The 17,715-nt window shown below is 50.3% G+C and overlaps 1 protein-coding gene and 1 long non-coding RNA gene across 2 annotated transcripts in view; one reads left to right on the top strand and one right to left on the bottom strand.

Moving 5' to 3' along the window:
• PPP5C (protein phosphatase 5 catalytic subunit) overlaps nucleotides 1-14,444 on the bottom strand; it is a 38,905-nt gene extending 24,461 nt beyond the window's left edge. The window contains exons 1-2 of the mRNA XM_002762256.4: nucleotides 14,314-14,444; nucleotides 9,096-9,337 (exon numbers count right to left, since the gene is read on the bottom strand). Of these exons, the coding sequence (XP_002762302.1) occupies nucleotides 9,096-9,337; nucleotides 14,314-14,434 (363 nt within the window). The 5' untranslated portion in view covers nucleotides 14,435-14,444. The remainder of the gene's footprint in view (nucleotides 1-9,095; nucleotides 9,338-14,313) is intronic.
• Nucleotides 14,445-14,587: 143 nt separating this feature from the next.
• On the top strand, nucleotides 14,588-15,257 carry LOC108589637 (uncharacterized). The gene is made up of 3 exons (XR_004737896.3): nucleotides 14,588-14,733; nucleotides 14,916-14,978; nucleotides 15,127-15,257. It is a non-coding gene; the product is annotated as an uncharacterized LOC108589637 (long non-coding RNA).
• Nucleotides 15,258-17,715: the final 2,458 nt, after the last annotated feature.

The following is a 17,715-nucleotide window of genomic DNA, read 5'->3' as shown; positions in this document are numbered from 1 at the left end:
AAGATTCACGGAAATCTCGTAGGGTCAAAGCTGATTGAGACTGGATAGATGTTGATAAGGTTTTATTAATATTAGTTTTACCACAAGTCATACACTGATGCAAAGGGAGAATTTGGTTTTCTCTTCTGAACAATATTTTGGTGTAGTAATAATAATAGATAATAAAAGATTTTTCATTTACCTTTTGGGTAAATTGCAAAACAAAAACAAAACAAAGAAAAAACAAAGGAAGGGAGAGAGAGAAAGATTCTGTTGCTCTTTATTCGGTCTTTTGTTTGGGAAACTGAGTCTCTTCTCTACCAAAGAGTAAAGGTTTCGGTTTTTGCAATCTTCTAACTTACCACTTAGGCTAAATAAATGACTATTATTTCAAAGCGATGTGTGATCCTATTTTGTTTAAGTGTTTGACACATTTGCAGGGTTTATAAAATCAAATTTCAGGGCTGGGTGTGGTGGCTCACACGTGTAATACCAGCACTGTGGGAGGCTGAGGAGGATCACTTGAGGCCGGGAGTTCAAGACCAGCCTGGCCAACAGAGCAAAACCCCATCTCTACTAAAAATACAAAAAAAAATTAGCTGGGTGTGGTGGCACATGCCTGTAATCCCAGCGGAAGCTGAGGCACAAGAATCACTTGACCCTGGGAGGCAGTGGTTGCAGTGAGCCAAGATTGTGTGAATGCACTCCAGCCTGGGCCACAGAATGAGACGTTGTCTCAAAAAAAAAAAATCAAATTTCAAATTCTAAAATTAAGCTTTTTTGACCTCAAACTAACTTTTGGATGCTGGGGCCCGTGAAAGTCCAAGAGACAACGTTAGGCTTATTTGGGATGTAAAAACCATAAGGGAAGTATTGTCACACAGGAAAATGATGTTGATCTTTTTTGTTGCATTTGCATGAATATCATTAACATATGTTCTAAAATTGTATAGATTTCTGAAAAAGAAACTATGTCTTGGTCTATGTTATCAGTTATAACTCTGATTTTTTAAAAAGGGTTTTATTTATTTGTTTTATCATTATGATCATTATTAGTTTTTGAGACGGAGTTTTGCTCTTGTTGCCCAGGCTGGAGTGCAATGGGGCGATCTCGGCTCACCTCCACCTCCACCTCCTGGGTTCAAGCGATTCTCCTACCTCAGCCTCCTGAGTAGCTGGGATTACAAGCACGTGTCACCACGCCCAGCTAATTTTTTGTATTTTTTGTAGAGAAGGGGTTTCTTTATGTTGGCCAGGCTGGTCTTAACTCCTGACCTCATGTGATTTGCCCGCCTCGGCCTCCCAAAGTGCTGGGATTACAGGCTTGAGCCACCTCGCCCAGCCTTTTGTGTGTGTGTGTGAGATGGGGTATCACTCTGTCACCTATCCTGGAATACAGTGGCTTGATCTCGGCTCACCACAACCTCCACCTCCCAGGTTCAAGCAATTCTCCTGCCTCAGCCTCCTGAGTAGTTGGGACTACAGGCGCGCACCACCATGCCTGGATAATTCCTGTATTTTTTAGTAGAGATGGGGTTCACCAAGTTGGCCAGGAGGGTCTCAATTTCTTGACCTCTCATGATCTGCCCGCCTCGGCCTCCCAAAGTGCTGGGATTACAGGCGTGAGCCGCTGCGCCTGGCCATAATTCTGATTAAAATGTCAAACTGCATGACGTAGAAATAACCAAATTTCCTGGTCACTTGAGTCTTTAACCACGGCTATTCTAAGTCCTTTATCATACACAGGCAATTATTGTTGTACAATAATAATGATTTCTGGTAACTTTGGGGACTATACCATTGAACTTGGTAAGAACTTTCAGAACTCCAACAAAAAGATGATGGTTCACGAAGATTTTTAATAGAATATCAAGCAGAACAAAAGTGAATTACTTGTTCATAGGTCAGAACTGATGGAGGACTGAAGTGATTTTTATGGCTTTCTGTTTGAAATAGTGCGGATTTTTTTTATGTTTTATTTTCCAGGGTTAAAATTCTTTTCTTTTGAGCTATTTATAGCTTGTAACAATTGGGTAAAGTATACACATATATTTTATTTTGCTTTTTACTTTTTATTTATTTTACTAATTCAAAAAAATTTTTGAATTTTTTGAGACAGGATTTCACTGTTGCCCAGGATGGAGTGCGGTGGCACAATCTCGGCTCACTGCAACCTCCACCTCCGGGGTTCTAGCAATTCTCCTTTTGCCTCAGCCTCCCAAGTAGCTGGGATTACAGGCATGTGCCACCATGACCGGTTATATTTCTTATTTTATTTAAAAACATAATAATAACTTTCTTTTAATAGAGGCAGGGTTTCACTGTGTCGCCCAGTCTGGTCTTGAACCCCTGGGCTCAAGTGATTCTCCTGCCTTGGCCTCCCAAAGGGCTGGGGATTACAGGCGTGAGCCACCACACCCACTGGCCCGTAAAATATATTTTTGTGAGCAAAACTGAAATATATACCTTTCTCTCTAGCTAATTTCTCCAGAATTCACAAACTATTCGTGAATATTCTTATTTTGCCACAATATAGTTGTTTGCATAAGAAAACAATAAGAATCTGTTTCCTTTTGTAACAGGACATGCTGAAAACACTGGTTATTTTACCAAGGCTCTGACTGGAATAGCATGTTTTCAGATACAACCCGACTGCTTTCAAAGGTTGGGGCTGACTTTATAAACCCAATGACGTGGAAAAAAGAGTGGCCTGGTGTGTTACCTACACTGTTCCCTTTCAGTAAGTAAAGAACGTTACTTCGGTTGGCGGTGGCTCGAGACTGCAATCCCAGCACTCTGGGAGGCTGAGGCAGGCAGACGGCTTGAGCCCAGGACTTTGAGACCAGCCTAGGTAATATGGTGAAACCCTGTTTCTATAAAAAATACAAAAATTAGCTGGGCTTTGTGACACATGCCTGTAGTTCCAGCCACTAGGGAGGCTGAGGTGGGAGCATTGCTTGGTTCGGGAAGTCGAGGCTGCGTCCTTGGTGAGCCGTGACTGCACGACTGTACTTTAGCCTCAGCAACAGAGCAAGAAACTGTCTTTAAAAAAAAAGTCATTTTCTGACAGGCCTAGGAACCTCAAGATATTTTGGGACCTTGAGAAGAGAGAAATTCACCTAATTTGTACAGTCTGATGGTGAATCTTTGGTTTGGCTTCACAGCTTCAAGAGGCTTTTAAAAGTCTAATCTGGGCCGGGAGCAGTGGCTCATCCTGCAATCCCAGCACTTTGGGAGGCCAAGGTGGTCGGATCATGTGAGGTCATGAGTTTGAGACCAGCCTGGCCAACATGGTGAAACCTTGTCTCTACTAAAAATACAAAAATTATCTGGGTGTGGTGACACATGCCTGTAATGCCAGCTACTCGGGAGCTAAGGAAGGAGAATTGCTTGAACTCAGGAGGTAGAGGCTGCAGTAAGCCGAGATTGTGCCATTACACTCCAGCCTGGGTGACAGAGCAAGACTCTGTTAAAAAACGAACAAAAAGTCTCATCTGAAATTCCTCATTAAAAAGTCCCAGGAAAGTCAACTTAAAAGGAGTCTCTATGGTCAGTTACTAATCTTGCTGTACTTTATACAAATAAAGTATAACACTAAAACTTACTTTGAGAAAAACGTGGTCCCGCTATGATCTGCTTTTGGTAAAATGGAGGGACTGGAGACAGAACAATTATGCCTCAGTAGCACACGTGTGTTACTGGTCAGATTCTAGCCCTGACCATTGTTTTTGGTTATTATTTGCCTACAATTTGTACTGAGTCTTGAATTCTATCTTGGCCACACCAAGTCCCCAAAGCAGAAGCTGGGTCTAATTTTCCTCATGATATTTTTAGTTGGCTCCCTAATTGGAAAAGGCTTTTTTTCACTCTGGCATATACATTGTTTTCATTATAATCCTTATGTGCATTATATTTCTATTTAGTAATACTAATCTTATTGTTTTACTTCTTACAAGAAAACAAAAATCATGGTATTCTGAAGACTAGAGATGATTTGATGCGCAGCAGCAGCTGTATAAATCAGTGACTTGATTCAGGTCTCCTTGTTGCCACTGTGAGGCCATCCTAATTCAGCTTTTGGACACTGAAAACTCCTAGCTGAGCCATCTCCTCCCTGCTCCCCACATGGAATAGGACTGTCCTGGAGTGAACCTTCCCAGGAATGAGGGGCACCCTGACACTCAGACTTTGATAACTGCTTTCGAGAAGAAAGATTCTGATCAAAAGAGAAAAATGAGAAAGAAAAGAAACTTTTTCTAGAGTAATGCAAACCCCCTTTAAATGATCAAGCCCAGAGAGGAACTGGAATGAGAGCGCAGTCATGTCTCACTCCCCAGCTTGTGAAAAATACTCATCCCCCAAAGCCACTTACTCTGTGGACCTGAGACTGACCGATGCCACAAACAGCTACACATCCACCTAACGACCCCATGCATGGATGCTGTAACTTACACCCCGCAACTGAGCAACCCAGAACCAATTACTAATCAATGTTATTTTTGTAAACCAATGAGAATTCCTGATAAACACCCTTTGTAATCACTGCTCTCCTGATTTATCCTTTTGCCTTTAAAAGCTTGAGCCTATCTGCTCTCTGGAGCACTTCCCAAGATAATGTGGAAGTGGCTTCAGGCTGGTCCTCCACCTTGGCCCAAATAAAATCTCTGCTTATATTAATTTTGCCTCGGTTTCTTCCTTTAGGACAACAGGTATAAATGAAGAGACAGAGGAATGGGAGCTGAAGGTAAAGGAATGAATAAATGAGTCATGAATTAAGAAAAATCCAGTATTACATTAATATTCTGAAAGAGGCTCAGAGCAAGAGGTGACACTGTCTCTTACCTCAATTACATCTAATGCCTGAAAGGGGGAAGCTATGTATTTGCTGAGATCACGCCTGCTTTTGGAAACTGACAAGGTTGAAGAAAAACCTGCAAACCTGACTGATCTCACCCTGGGAGACATAATCATATAATATCATGGACTAGACTAATTACTAATGACTGAATGGAGTTCTAGTAACAAACTGGCCAGTAGTACCTTTTGAGTTGTATATTCTTTTGACAAAAGGGAGCTGTGTTTGAAGAGCACGGGTAGACTGTGGTGCTGTGAAACACAGGGTTGATATTCATCACGGCCTGTTTCCTGGCACACAACCCCTAAAATCTTTAGAATCTCCAAAGTGATATTTTTGTATGCTCACGTGTTGACTAATGGCTAGCCACCCCTAAGTAGCTTCAGGATGGGGGCTGAATGGCCAAAGTGGGACTGAAAAGTTGGAATGTTTCAGCCCCACCCTCCAACCTCTGGGAGGGGAGAAAGGCCGAAGGTGTTAAGTTGATCACCAATGGCCAGTGGTATAATTAATCATGCCTATATAATGAAGCTTCCATAAAACCCCAAAAGGACTGGGTCCAGGGAGCTTCTGAATAGCTGAACACATGGAGGTTCCTGAAGGGTGGTGCACAAGGAGAGGGTGCAGAAGCTCTGCGCTCCATCCTATACGTCACCCCACGCATCTCCTCATCTGTATCCTTTCTTGCACCCTTTATAAAAAACTGGTAAATGTGTTTCCCTGAATTCTCTGAGGGAATTCTCTAGCAAATTAACTGAACCCAAGGAGTGGGTCACGGGAACCCTAATTAATAGCCAGTCAGTCAGAATCACTGGCACAATAACCTAGGTCTTGTGATCAGCATCAGAAATGAGGGATGAGTGGGGACTGAGTCCTCGACCTGTGGAATCTAATGCTATCTCTAGACAGACAGAGTCAGAATTAATTAGAGAACACCCAGCTGGTGTTCACTGCAAAATCAACTGCTTGGCTGCGGGTAGGGGGAAATCCCCACTCCCTTTGGTGACCAGCAGTCACAGAAACTTTCTGTGTTAATTGTTGAATCAGAGAATAAACACTCTGAGGCTGAGTGCGGTAATCTGAGCCCTTTGGGAAGCCAAGGTAGGCAAATCACTTAAGCCTAGGAGTTTAGACCAGCCTGGGCAACATGGTGAAACCCCATCTCCACAAAAATTAGCTGGGCATGACGATGCCCACCTGTAGTCCCAGGTACTCGGGAGGCTGAGGTGGGAGGATTGCTTGAACCCAGGAGGCAGAAGTTTCAGTGAGCTGAGATTTGTGCCACTGTACTCCAGCCTGGGCGGCAGAGTGAGACTGTTTCAAAACAAAAAGAAAGAAAGAAAAAACACGTTGGTTGTTACTCCTATATTCTCACCTCCTTTAACAGATGAGGACACTGAGGCCTGGGAGAAAAGGTACTGGGAGCCACACAACTGCTATCCAATCTGAGCTGGCTGTAAACCCAGGCGTCCTGAGCCCAGAGCCTGCGCCTCCAACCCCTGTACTGCTGACCTCAGACCTCTGCCTACAGCCCACACGTAAAATAGGGATTTTTATAACACACCCAACACACAAAACAATACTGATACACACTTCCTCCAAACAATGAACCGTTTTTTCCTATTTGATGAGGAGAAAAGTGCTAAAGTCATTCAACTGGCTGTGGCCCAGGAACAGTCACAAGCATGGACTGGGGGTTCAAGTCCCAGCTCTGCCACTTCCCTTCTGGGTGACCTTGGAGGAGGGACTTTCCCTCTCTAGGTCTCAGCTTGAATTCAGGCACACAAAGGGCTCCCGACAGTGCTGGGCCCAGAGTGAGCCGGCAGCTGAGGAAACTGAGGCTAAGGGGAGCTCCCTCACAGCTAAGGAAACTGAGGCTAAGGGGAGCTCCCTCACAGCTAAGGAAACTGAGGCTAAGGGGAGCTCCCTCGCCCAGGGCTGAGGTTATGCCTTTGCTCTGCTTCCCTGGCGAGCTCCTGGTCTAAGAGGAAACTCTAGCATCTGGCAAGCAGGAGGTAGAGTCTTGGGAAGATGAGCTGCCCCAGGGCACATGGAGCCTGAGGAACTGTTCAGAAGGGAGCAGGGCTGAAGGCCTGCAGGTATGTGGATAGCCTGGTGACAGGTAAGCCCTCAGGCTCATGTGGGGGGGGCCCAATGCTGCTGGGAGAGCCCCCATGGGGAAAGGGGCTATGACAATTTAGGTGCTGGGTGTTCTGCAGAAGACTCTGAATTCCCCACACCCTCAACCCTCCCTGCCATTTGCCAGGCCTGGGACACAGTTCAAACGTGGCACACCCACAAGACAGCTAGAGCTGACCAGTTCAGCCTCAGGGAGTATGCAGGGATGGACCCTAGACTGGGCTAGAGCCTTGAAAAGAGCCCCTCCTCCTTATCATGGGGAAAGAAGCTCCTGAAGCCCCACACAGGACCTGCCCTAAACCTGTCCTTGGGGCACCTCTCTTCTGCCCCACTATCTCCCCAGGGCCCCTTCCCACCTGGAGCCCTGCCCTAATCCAACACCGACTGTCCTTGGTTACTCATTACTGAGCCCTGCAGCCCCAGTGACCTTTACTCAACCATGTCATAACACCCAGAGCCACCCAGGAGGCGGCCACTCCTCTTGTCACCATTTTCTAGATTAGGACACTAAGAGACAATGAGGGAGGCGACTTGGCCAAGAATGGCTTGAGAGTCCAAGCTGGGAAGGACTCTGCTCTGCTGCCCCTGTCCCCACCCTCCTAGGTGTCACCCCAAATCCCCATCACATCTCTGCCCGCATCCTGAAATGTGTCCCCTGGCCCCGTGCTTGACTCAAGCCTTCACCTGGCCTGAAGGCCACCCTCCACCCAGGCCAGTGGCCAGCAGCCAGTCCAGCTGTCTGAGCTGGCTCCCACTGGCTGCAGACTCGTGCTCTCAGCCCCCCACCAACTGCAGATTTTCAGTTCTCAGCTCCTCAGTTGCCCCTCGCTACACATAGAAACAGCTCCAAGTGTGATGGTTGCAACAGAACAAGGAAGTGCTGTGTGGGGGCAGGATAACAATCCACTCGGCACACACTGACCAAGCCCCTGCTGCACTGACCCTCCTCGCAAGACAAGCACAAGTCCCCTTCTCATGAAGGGGTTCAAATCCCAGCTCTGCCACTAACCAGGTGGGGGTCACTGGGCAGGTGACTTCACCCCTTGGGGCCTCAGTTTCCTCATCTGTGCAACGGGAGTAATCTGGTTCCCCCTCACAGGGTCCTGCAATGATTCAGCCAGGCTCCCTGAAGGAAGGTGCAGAGCACAACTGGTGTGAAGGTGTCTACTCGCTCTGCAGGGCCTCATGCCGTCAGGATTATCATCAGGTGGGTGAGGGCACTAGCGAATTCTCATTGTGCCCTAGGTCCCCTCCCTCATCAGCATATCACACATATCCCGTCTGCTGTCCCTGGCAGCGTATGACCCTTTCTACTTTTTCTTTTTTTCTTTTTTGACACAGGGTCTCACTGTGTCAGCCAGGCTGGAATGCAGTGGTGAGCATAGCTCACTGCAGCCTTGAGCTCCTGGGCTCAAGTGATCCTCTTGCCTCAGCCTCCTGAGTAGCTGGGACTAAAGGTGTGTGACAGCATGCTTGGTTAATTTTTATATTTTTTGTAGAGATGAGGTCTCCTCCCTATGTGGCCCAGGCTTGTCTCAAACTCCTGGGCTCAAGCAATCCTCCCACCCCAGCCTGCCAAAGTGCTGGGATTACCGTCGAGAGCCACCACACTGGAATGCCCTTTCTATTTTCTGCAAAGTGCAGATCATCACCTGCAATTATCTTGCTAACCTATTCAGTGGTGGGTCTTCTCCTTGCCCCTGAAAGATAAGCTCCACTAGAAGAAGGAAGGGTGTGTGGCTCCTGTCCAGCACTGGTACTAACATCGACAATAACCAGCAGCTGAAGCATCACCAGATACCAGCCCCGTGTCGGGCACTGGTCTACTCATGTGAAAAGCAGAAGCTCACTTTTCCTCACAGCTACCCTTGAGGTTGACCCCTTGTTCTCTTCATTTCACAGATGTGGAAAGGAAGGCACAGAGGGGTGGGGTAACTGGCCCAGGGTCACAAAGTGTGAGATAGCTGAGCAGAGCTGTGGCCTGGGTCAATGGCCCTCGGGCACTTGCTGGCTGAGTGAGTGGTGAGCAGAGGCGTGAATGGCCCCTCACACCCGCCCCTGCCAGCCCAGCCCTCGACATCCGCTGGCTCAGACACCAGGCCTGGCCCGCTCCCCAGCTCACCGTCTCGTAGTCTCGCAGCGCGGCCCGGAACTTGCCCAGCGCCATGTTGCTGGCAGCCCGACGGTAATAACCCTTGATGTACTTCTTGTCCAGCTCGATGGCCCGCGTGGCGTCTCCCAGTGCGTAGCCGTAGCACTCGGTGCGCAGGTAGGCCAGGCTGCGGTTGCCATAGTAGATGGCATTGCTGGGGTTCAGCTCGATGGCCTGGCTGTAGAACTTGATGGCGTTCTCGTAGTCCTTGGCTGTGGAGATGGAAAGAGGGATGAGGCAGTGCTCCAACCCCGAGAGGACAGGCCCTGGGCTGGGTGGTGGCCAGTATCCCCACTCACAGATGGGGAAGCTGAGGGCCACCCTAAGCCCAGAGACGTCTCTTCAGCCTGCCCCTCCTGCCTGTCCCAACCAACCTAGCTCAGGGTTTGTCCTCTCAGCCACAATCTCCAGGAATGAACGGATTCCACACACCCACCCGCCCACCCCTCCAACCTCAAGCGGGGCACTAGCAGCAGACTGAGGGAAGAACACTTTGATAGGAAGAAGAGCAGATGCTGAGGCCCAGGGGCAGGTGGAAGCCCAGAGAGGGGCAACCCTTGTCTGAGGGCCAGAGAGAGCTAGAGTGGCTGGGTGGAGTGGGCAGGGGGAAGACAGGTGAGGCAGGAAGCCTGGTGGGACAGATCCCTGGGGCCCGGGCAGCCACAGTGAGGTCCCGGCATTGATGTTCTAAGTGTGGAGTGACAGGATGTGACATCTGGCAAGGAGGAGAGGTCAGGTTTTATCTGAGATGAGCTACAGCTGTGCCCTGTACAGCCTGACCTGTGGAATCCTCATCTCTACTTCAGTAAGGACCATCTGGTGCTCATTTTACAGATAAGCTATAGAGGTCTTGTTCAAGGTCAAATGCCCTGTCTGCACCTGCAGAGCCAGGCTTGATTCCTCCCTCATGCCCATTTGACAGGCAGGAGAGCCAAGGCTTGCACAGCCTTAGAGACTGGGCTGCCACAGCCCCTGGGCTCTCCTGTGCCAGCCATGTCCACTCTCATTGTCACTGTTAGGTAATGAGTGTGTCCCTCCAGAGCTGTGAGCCCCAGGAGGGCAAGGCCTGGGACTTCCCAGAAACAAGCAAGGGCAGAACCAGGCAGCCCAGATCTGACCGACCCTCCCTGGAATGCCAGTGCCTTCGAGGACTCCTTCAGGCCTCCTGGCTGTGGTCCAGAGGCTGCCTGGCGAGCATTCCTGCCGGGGAAGCTGTTACTCGAGTGGCACAGGGAGGGGAGCGTGGAGTCTCAGGGCCCGACGCCCGGCTCTGCAGATCTCTAACACAGGCCGCAGGCAAACAGCCTCTTCTTTCCGAGCTCTGCCTCACTGGTGGCTGTGAGGGTTATGAACTCATGTAAGAAAACTGGCTGCAGCAAAAGAAGCGATCAGAAGAAGTGAATGCATGAATGACTAAAGGGAGGAAGTAAGGAACTAAGAGGAAATGGGAGGAGCCTGTACTCCAGGGGTCGACCCACGTGCCATACCCTGGCCCTGTTCTATGCACTTTACTAATAGGAGCATATTTAAGCCTCAAGACATTCCCCATATTAGATGTGAGGAAACAGAGGCACAGAGAGGTTAAGTCATTTGTCCAGGTATCACTGAGCAGGTAGAGGAAGACACAGGGTTTGAACTCAGGCAGCCTGAGCTCTCAACCATGACCTGCTTCCTCTGCACAAGCTCTTAAACCTGGAGTCTCTTAGGGGTTAACCAGAAGCTCTCACCCCTCATTTTACAGAAGCGGGGCACTGAGGCCCAGAGAAAGGGGAAGAGAGTTGAGACACGTCCTTTGGACTCAGACCTGAGATGGGGACCAGGCTCTGCCCCCAGGACCTCTCTTCTCCTCAACAGGGCCAGGATGGCTCTGAGAGGAACCTGAACTTGGGAGCCAAGCACGTGTAGAGGAAGGGGATATCCGGGCCCTGCTGCTCACACACTCTGACCTTGGGCGAGTGGTTTCGCTTCTCCGAGCCTTGCTTCCTTTATAAACAAACAGGGCCACTCCTAGCCATCACCCAGCCCCTGGGGAGGATTAAACCCCATGGCTTACCTGGCTACCACAAGGCTCAATTAAGGTGAGCTGTAATTATTCTTTTTATTGTTATTCCCACAGCCCTGGAGCCTGGGGCTCTGTGCCTGCTACTGCCTGCCAGACAGGAGGGGCCTGGGCCAGAAGGGCCGTTCTCCTCCGCCAGCTCAGTGCCAGGCCCCTCTGGCTGCCTGCCCAGCCCCAGGACTCCTGAGAGCCTGGATCCCAGGTCCTGGGGGGCAACGGGCTCCTCCCAGCGGCTGCTGTGGCCCAGAATTCTGACCCGACCTCAGCAGCAACCCCCATGCAGGCTGCTCCCATCCCAGGGAAGTCTACCTCCCACCCCTTCACCCAGCTGACACTGAGCCTTGTCCTGGACTCAACCCCCAAAGCCCGGCAGTCATTTCACTTCTGCCGAGTCAGCCTCCTGAGCATCTCTCAGATCCAGCCACTCCCTTCTCACCCTCCAGTCCCACCCAGCCCTGGCCTGGCCTCTCCTGCCCAGGTTCCTGCCTCAGCCTCCACCTGACCTCGTAGGCTCCCGTCCTGCCCCTCCAGAGGAGTGTTCCTAAAGCACCAACCTGACCCTGTCTTTTCCCTACGCAGAACCTCCCAGGGCTCCCCCAGAGGCCCCACCCTCACCCCAGAAAGCCCTGACTCCTCCCTACGGCTCTTCTCTTCGAAATCTGCTCCCTGCAGCCTCATAACCTCCTCCAACCCCTAAACTGCAGCCCCACTCATGGCGTCCATGCCAAGCTCTGCTTGCCTTTGGGACTTTGCCACCTTTTTTTTTCCCCCCTGTCTAGAGTACCGTCCACCCTCTCTCCAGGCAGCCACTCTCACTTCCTCTCTGAAACACTTCTTGAGTCTATTTCTGTCCCACCAGCCGGGTTGGCGATCACCACCCCTCACCTGTCCACCAATCTAGTCTCCTTCCTGTCTTACCCTGACATCCAGTATCTGCATGGCAGCCAGGGATCTTTTCTGAACTCTAATTGAACCATGTCACCCTGCTCTTAAAACCTCCCATAGCATCCACCACCCTCAGGACAACACCCATGCTTCCCACTGTCTTCCCAGGCTCTGCCTCTGGCCTCATCTCTCACTGGCCCTACCTCCCTCTCACTGCTGCCACGGAATCAAACTTCTCCACACTTTGTTTGGCTCACTTCCAGGGCTCTATATCCTTTCCACTCCCCTCGCTCTTCCCATCCCTTCCCTCCCCCGTCTCCAGGGTTTTGCTGCTGCAAGTCTCCCCTCTCTCATGCAGAATCAGTTCTCCATCTCTACCAGACTCTCTTCCATTGTTACAAAAAACCCATCTTCCCCTGACACTGCATGTTCTCTTCTTACCACCCCCCCATTTCTCCACTCGCCTTCAGAACCAAAATACTCCAAACACTTGTTAATATTTGCTGCCTGCACTTCCTCCCCTCCCATTCACTCTTCAGCACCCTCCTGGCTGCCACCACCCCCATCATTCCCCAACAACTGCTCCTGTCAACACCACCACCAGCATCCATGGACTCAAAGCCAATGGCCAGTGCTCGCCTTGGCAGCATCTGACCCAGGGCAGCAGCTCTTTCTTCTAGAAGCACTCTCTTCTCTCAGCCTTCCTGACACCTTTCCTGGCTTCCTTTCCACCTCACTAAGCGCTCCTCCTTAGCCTTCCCCTCTTCTGCTTGGGTTCTGTCCTGAGTTCCCCCTCTAGACCCTCTTCCTAGATGATCTCATTCATTCCCAACCATAGATTGATCACGCCCAAATTCTTCTCCAGCCCAGACTGGCCCATCTCCTTACTCAATGTGTCCTCTTGTAGGGCCAGGCACGGTAGCTCACGCCTGTAATCCCAGCACTTTGGGAGGCCAAGCCAGGCGAATCACCTGAGGTCAGGAGTTCGAGACCAGCCTGGCCAACATGGCGAAATCCTGTCTCTACTAAAAATACAAAAATTAGCCAGGTGTGGTGGTGTGCATCTATAATCCCAGCCTCTAGGGAGGCTGAGGCAGGAGAATCGCTTGAACCTGAAAGGCAGAGGTTGCAGTCAGCCCAGATGGTATCATTGCACTCCAGCCTGGGCAACAAGGGCGAAACAACGTCTCAAAAAAAAAACACTAGTCTTTGTAGTGACTTAGGGGACCCTGCATGATCTAGCCTCTATCCTAATCTCATCTTGTTATCAGTCTCCCCCTAACCAGCCAAAGCTCCAGCCATGGCAACGTCCTTTCATTCCCCACCCCAGGGCCTTTGCACAGTCCGATTTACCTTGAACGTCCTCCCCAGTTCTCCCTCTGTGAGTTTCAGCCTAAATACCTCCTCCTCCACCCCGCTATCTGAAGTAGACTCCAACCCTTATTTCCTACCTCATCACCCTGTTGGTTTGCTTTCAAAGCACTCATCACATATTTTACTTATTTAAATGTTTTTTTCATGTCTGATTCACCTGCAAAATTGCAAGCTAAGGACAGGGCCACATCCATCTCATTCACTGCTATATCCCCAGAATGAAGCACAGTCCTTGGCACATAACAGGTACTCAATCAACATTTGTTGAGTTAATGAATGAATGGGTGCTCCACACTTGACTCTTTCTAAATATTCTAAGTGATACTATTCTTGGGGATCCCAGGCCCTACTCCCAAGGCCCCCACCATCACATTCCATTTCCTTGGGTCACCCCAAATCTCCTACTTCCTTGCTCCCTCCATCTAATGATTCATTCCCCACCCCCACGACTGCCTTCTCTATTGGAACTGTCCCTCCTCTACCCACTACTTGGCGGCAGCCACCCTAGGGGTCCCCATTTGGTAGCGCCATCATTCACTCCCCCACCACATGTCACTGCCTGGTAGCGCCCTCTACAGGCCTCACGTTTGGTAGCGCCCTCATTCCGGTCCCCCTCTCGCCCCACACTTGGTGGCGCCCTCCTCAGACTTCCCACTGAGTAGCACCCGCTCCGCACGCCACTCCTAGGTATCACTCTCCGAAGACCCCTATGCCGCTCCTTGATAACGCCATCCCGGGCCTCCCCACGCCCGGTCACTTGGTAGTGCCTGCCCCGCGCCCAGGCTGCCGCTCCGCGTTGCCATGGTTCCGGGCGGGCCCGGCACCCCTCGGCCTGGGCCGCTGTCCACCCTCCCTGCCTGGCGGGCGCACCTTTGAAGTAGTCATTGGCCTGCGTCTTGAGCTCCTCTGCCCGCTTCAGAGCGCCATCAGTCGGGGGTTCGTCCCGGGGGGGCTCAGCACACTCAGTCCGCTCGCCCTCCGCCATCGCCATGCCGCAAAGCGACCCCCACCCTGGCAACGGCGGCCAGCGGCACCCGGCCGAACCGTCGCGAAGGAGCGCCGGGTGGCCGCCGCCGCTGCCGCACAAGTGTCGTAAAGCGCGGGCCCTGAAGGCACCCTTCACGCGCGTGCGCAGGTCCCTCTCGCCATAGAGCGCGCGGAGGACAAGGTGACCAGAGGGTACCCAGACGGTACCCCTGTTAGAAGGAGCCAATAGCGAATGGGAGAAGGGGCGCGCGGGGAAACAGACCCGAGTGGCTTCTGCTCCCAAAGTTACCGTGTTCCAAGGCTGTAAGAAGTTTCTCGGTTCTTAAAGTTGGATTTCCCCGCTGTCCTCTATGGTTGGGGGGTGGGTTGTGAATGTCGCTGGCGGGTGTGGCTGCTTTGCAAGGCTGCGCCATGCCCTACGCGGGCGTCGAGCCCTATTGTCGATTAGCTGTGTGACCTTGAACAAATCTTCCCCTCCTCTCTAGGGCCTCAGTTACCCATCTGAAAAATGGGTGGTTTCTCAAGCCAAAACAGATCCAACCTAGAAGGTCAGTGTTTTCGAGTTTTTAACTGAAAGCACTCTGGATTTCAAGTCCTGAGCAAGGACCATAAAAGTGTGTTGCAGCATCTCCTTTCTGCCTGTGTTCAGCTTCCCAAATCCTGCATTGTCAAACTCTCCTGTTTGTCTTTTCCCAGATTCTCTTGTCTGAGGTCACAGCATTGATGGCATGCACTCTGCCTCCGTCCAGTTTACTCTTCACATGGCAGCTAGAGGTTCCCCCCCACCCCACCGCACCCCCTACGGAGTCTTGCGCTCTGTCGCCCAGGCTTGACTGCAGTGGCGTGATCTCGGCTCACTGCAACCTCTGTCTCCCGGGTTCAAGTGATTTTCCTGCCTCAGCCTTCCAAGTAGCTGCGATTACAAGGCGCCTGCCACCATGCCCGGCTGATTTTTGTATTTTATTACATGTTGGCCAGGCTAGTCTGGAACTCCCAACCTGAAGCTATCCGCCCGCCTCGGCCTCCCAAAGTGCTGGGATTGCAGGCGTGAGCTACCACGACTGGTGGAGGGATCTTTCTAAGACATAAGACCATAACATACCCTCGCTACCAGCCTTTCACGGCCCTACTACCCTTAGGAGAAAACCCAAGCTCCTGATTAGGAGACCATGAATAGTCTAACCTCAGGCAGCATCTCCAGATTCCACCCCTTCTGCAACCTCCACACACCATACACCCTTCCTGTTTGTCCTTTCCAAGCCCTTTTATAGCACTAAGTCCTGTGAGGCTATACTCTGGCTCCCCTCCTGGATGCAAAAGCTATTCCACTCCCAAACCTCTTGTTAGTCTAACTCCATCTCTCTCACTGGCCCTCAGCACAACTAACAATCACCCTAAAGGGTAGATATTAGTATCATTTCCATTTTACAGATGAAGGCACAGACTTGCAGAAGTCTACGCATTTGACCAAGGTCACAACAACATAAGAAGGCGACAGAGCCAGAATCAGGAATCCCAGCTAATTCCTGTGTCCTTAATTCCCACTTTTTTTTTTTGAGATGGAGTCTCACTTTGTCACCAAGCTGCAACCTCCGCCTCCTGGGTTCAAGATTCTCCTGCCTCAGCCTCCCGAGTAGCTGGGACTACAGGCACAAGCCACCACACCCGGCTAATTTTTGTATTTTTAGTAGAGATGAGGTTTCACCATGTTGGACAGGATGGTCTTGATCTCTTGACCTTGTGATCCTCCCTCCTCAGCCTCCCAAAGTGCTGGGATTATAGGTGTGAGCCACCTCACCCAGCCCCCTTACTTCCCACTCTACCGCTTCTGTATGTGCCAGAGCCTATCTTGGTGGGCTAGTAAATTTTTTTGTTTTGTTTTGTTGGGTTTGTTTTCTTTTTGGGTTGGGGGAAAAGGAGACTGCCATAAATTTGAATTCTGGGTTTGACCAGCTAAATCCTTTCCTGACTGTGTGACCTTGGGGAAGTGATCACCTCTTCTGAGCCTCAGTTTCAACCTCTGTAAAGTGGGGATAATAATTATGCCCATCATACAGGATTAGAGGAGAGTTTGATAACATGAGTACAGTATTTGCCAGAGAGCCTGACACAGAACAGTACTTTCATATTCACTCCATTACAAATACTCAAAGTGGGCTGGGCACAGTGGCTCACACCTATAATTGCAGCACTTTGGGAAGCCAAGGTAGGCAGATCACTTGAGGTCAGGAGTTCAAGACCAGCCTGGCCAACATGGCAAAACCCTGTCTCTACTAAAAATACAAAAAATTAGCTGGGCATGATGGTGTGCGCCTAAAGTCCCAGTTTCTAGGGAGGTTAAAGCAGGAGAATTGCCTGAACCTGGGAGGCAGAGGTCACAGTGAGGCAAGATCATGCCACTGCACTCCAGCCTGGGCTAGAGTGAGACTCTGTCTCAAAAAACAACCAACCAACCAACCAATCAAATACTCAGTCAGGCAGAGTACCTAGTGCTGTGATGGGACGTCCAAAGGGGGTTTAGGGGGACTTTGTCCAATTGGGGCAGGGAGGGAAGGCTTCCTGGAGTAGCTGGTACCTGAACCAAGATGTGAAATACAAGTAGGAGATAACCAAGTGAGGGGAGAGGGGAAGGGAGAGAGGCATTTAAGGCAGAAGGAACAGGAAGTGCAAAGGTTTGAGAGTGGCTTTCTTCCTTGAAGAAATTTCTATGTGCAGTCCTGTGGGGGGGCGGGTATGAAAGTGACGTACGTGACAACAGACACACCCACCTGCACATGAATCTAGGGACGCACACTCTTGCACACACATGTTCACTTAACTATGGGGAATCACATCACACAGACACATACTGGTACCCAGAATTTCAGCATCAAAGAGTCTCAGACATGTGTAGAGCATCACATCATACAGACATATGCAGGTACCAAAAAAAAAAAAAAAAAAAAAATCAGAGCACCTTCCACACTCAGAAGAAGAGAAACCCAAAGTAACCAGAAACACATATAAGGCAGAATCATTTCACCCAGATACTAATATGCATATGTAGAAGGAATCACAACCCCCTGCAACACAGTTTCACAGAATGTCATAGAGACCCACACACATACACAGAATGACAATGTGGGTACACAAGTGTGCGTGCACACACACACACACACACACACAGAATCAGAAAGTAGCACGGGGCTGGTGTGGTGGCTCAAGCCTATAATCCTAGAACTTTGGGAGGCTGAGGCAGGAGGATCGCTTGAGCCCAGGAGTTTGAGACCAGTCTGGGCAACATGG

The sequence above is a fragment of the Callithrix jacchus genome, chromosome 22 (genome assembly GCF_049354715.1).
Source record: "Callithrix jacchus isolate 240 chromosome 22, calJac240_pri, whole genome shotgun sequence".
Lineage (NCBI taxonomy): Eukaryota > Metazoa > Chordata > Mammalia > Primates > Cebidae > Callithrix > Callithrix jacchus.
This window is presented reverse-complemented; position numbering and strand designations above follow the sequence as displayed.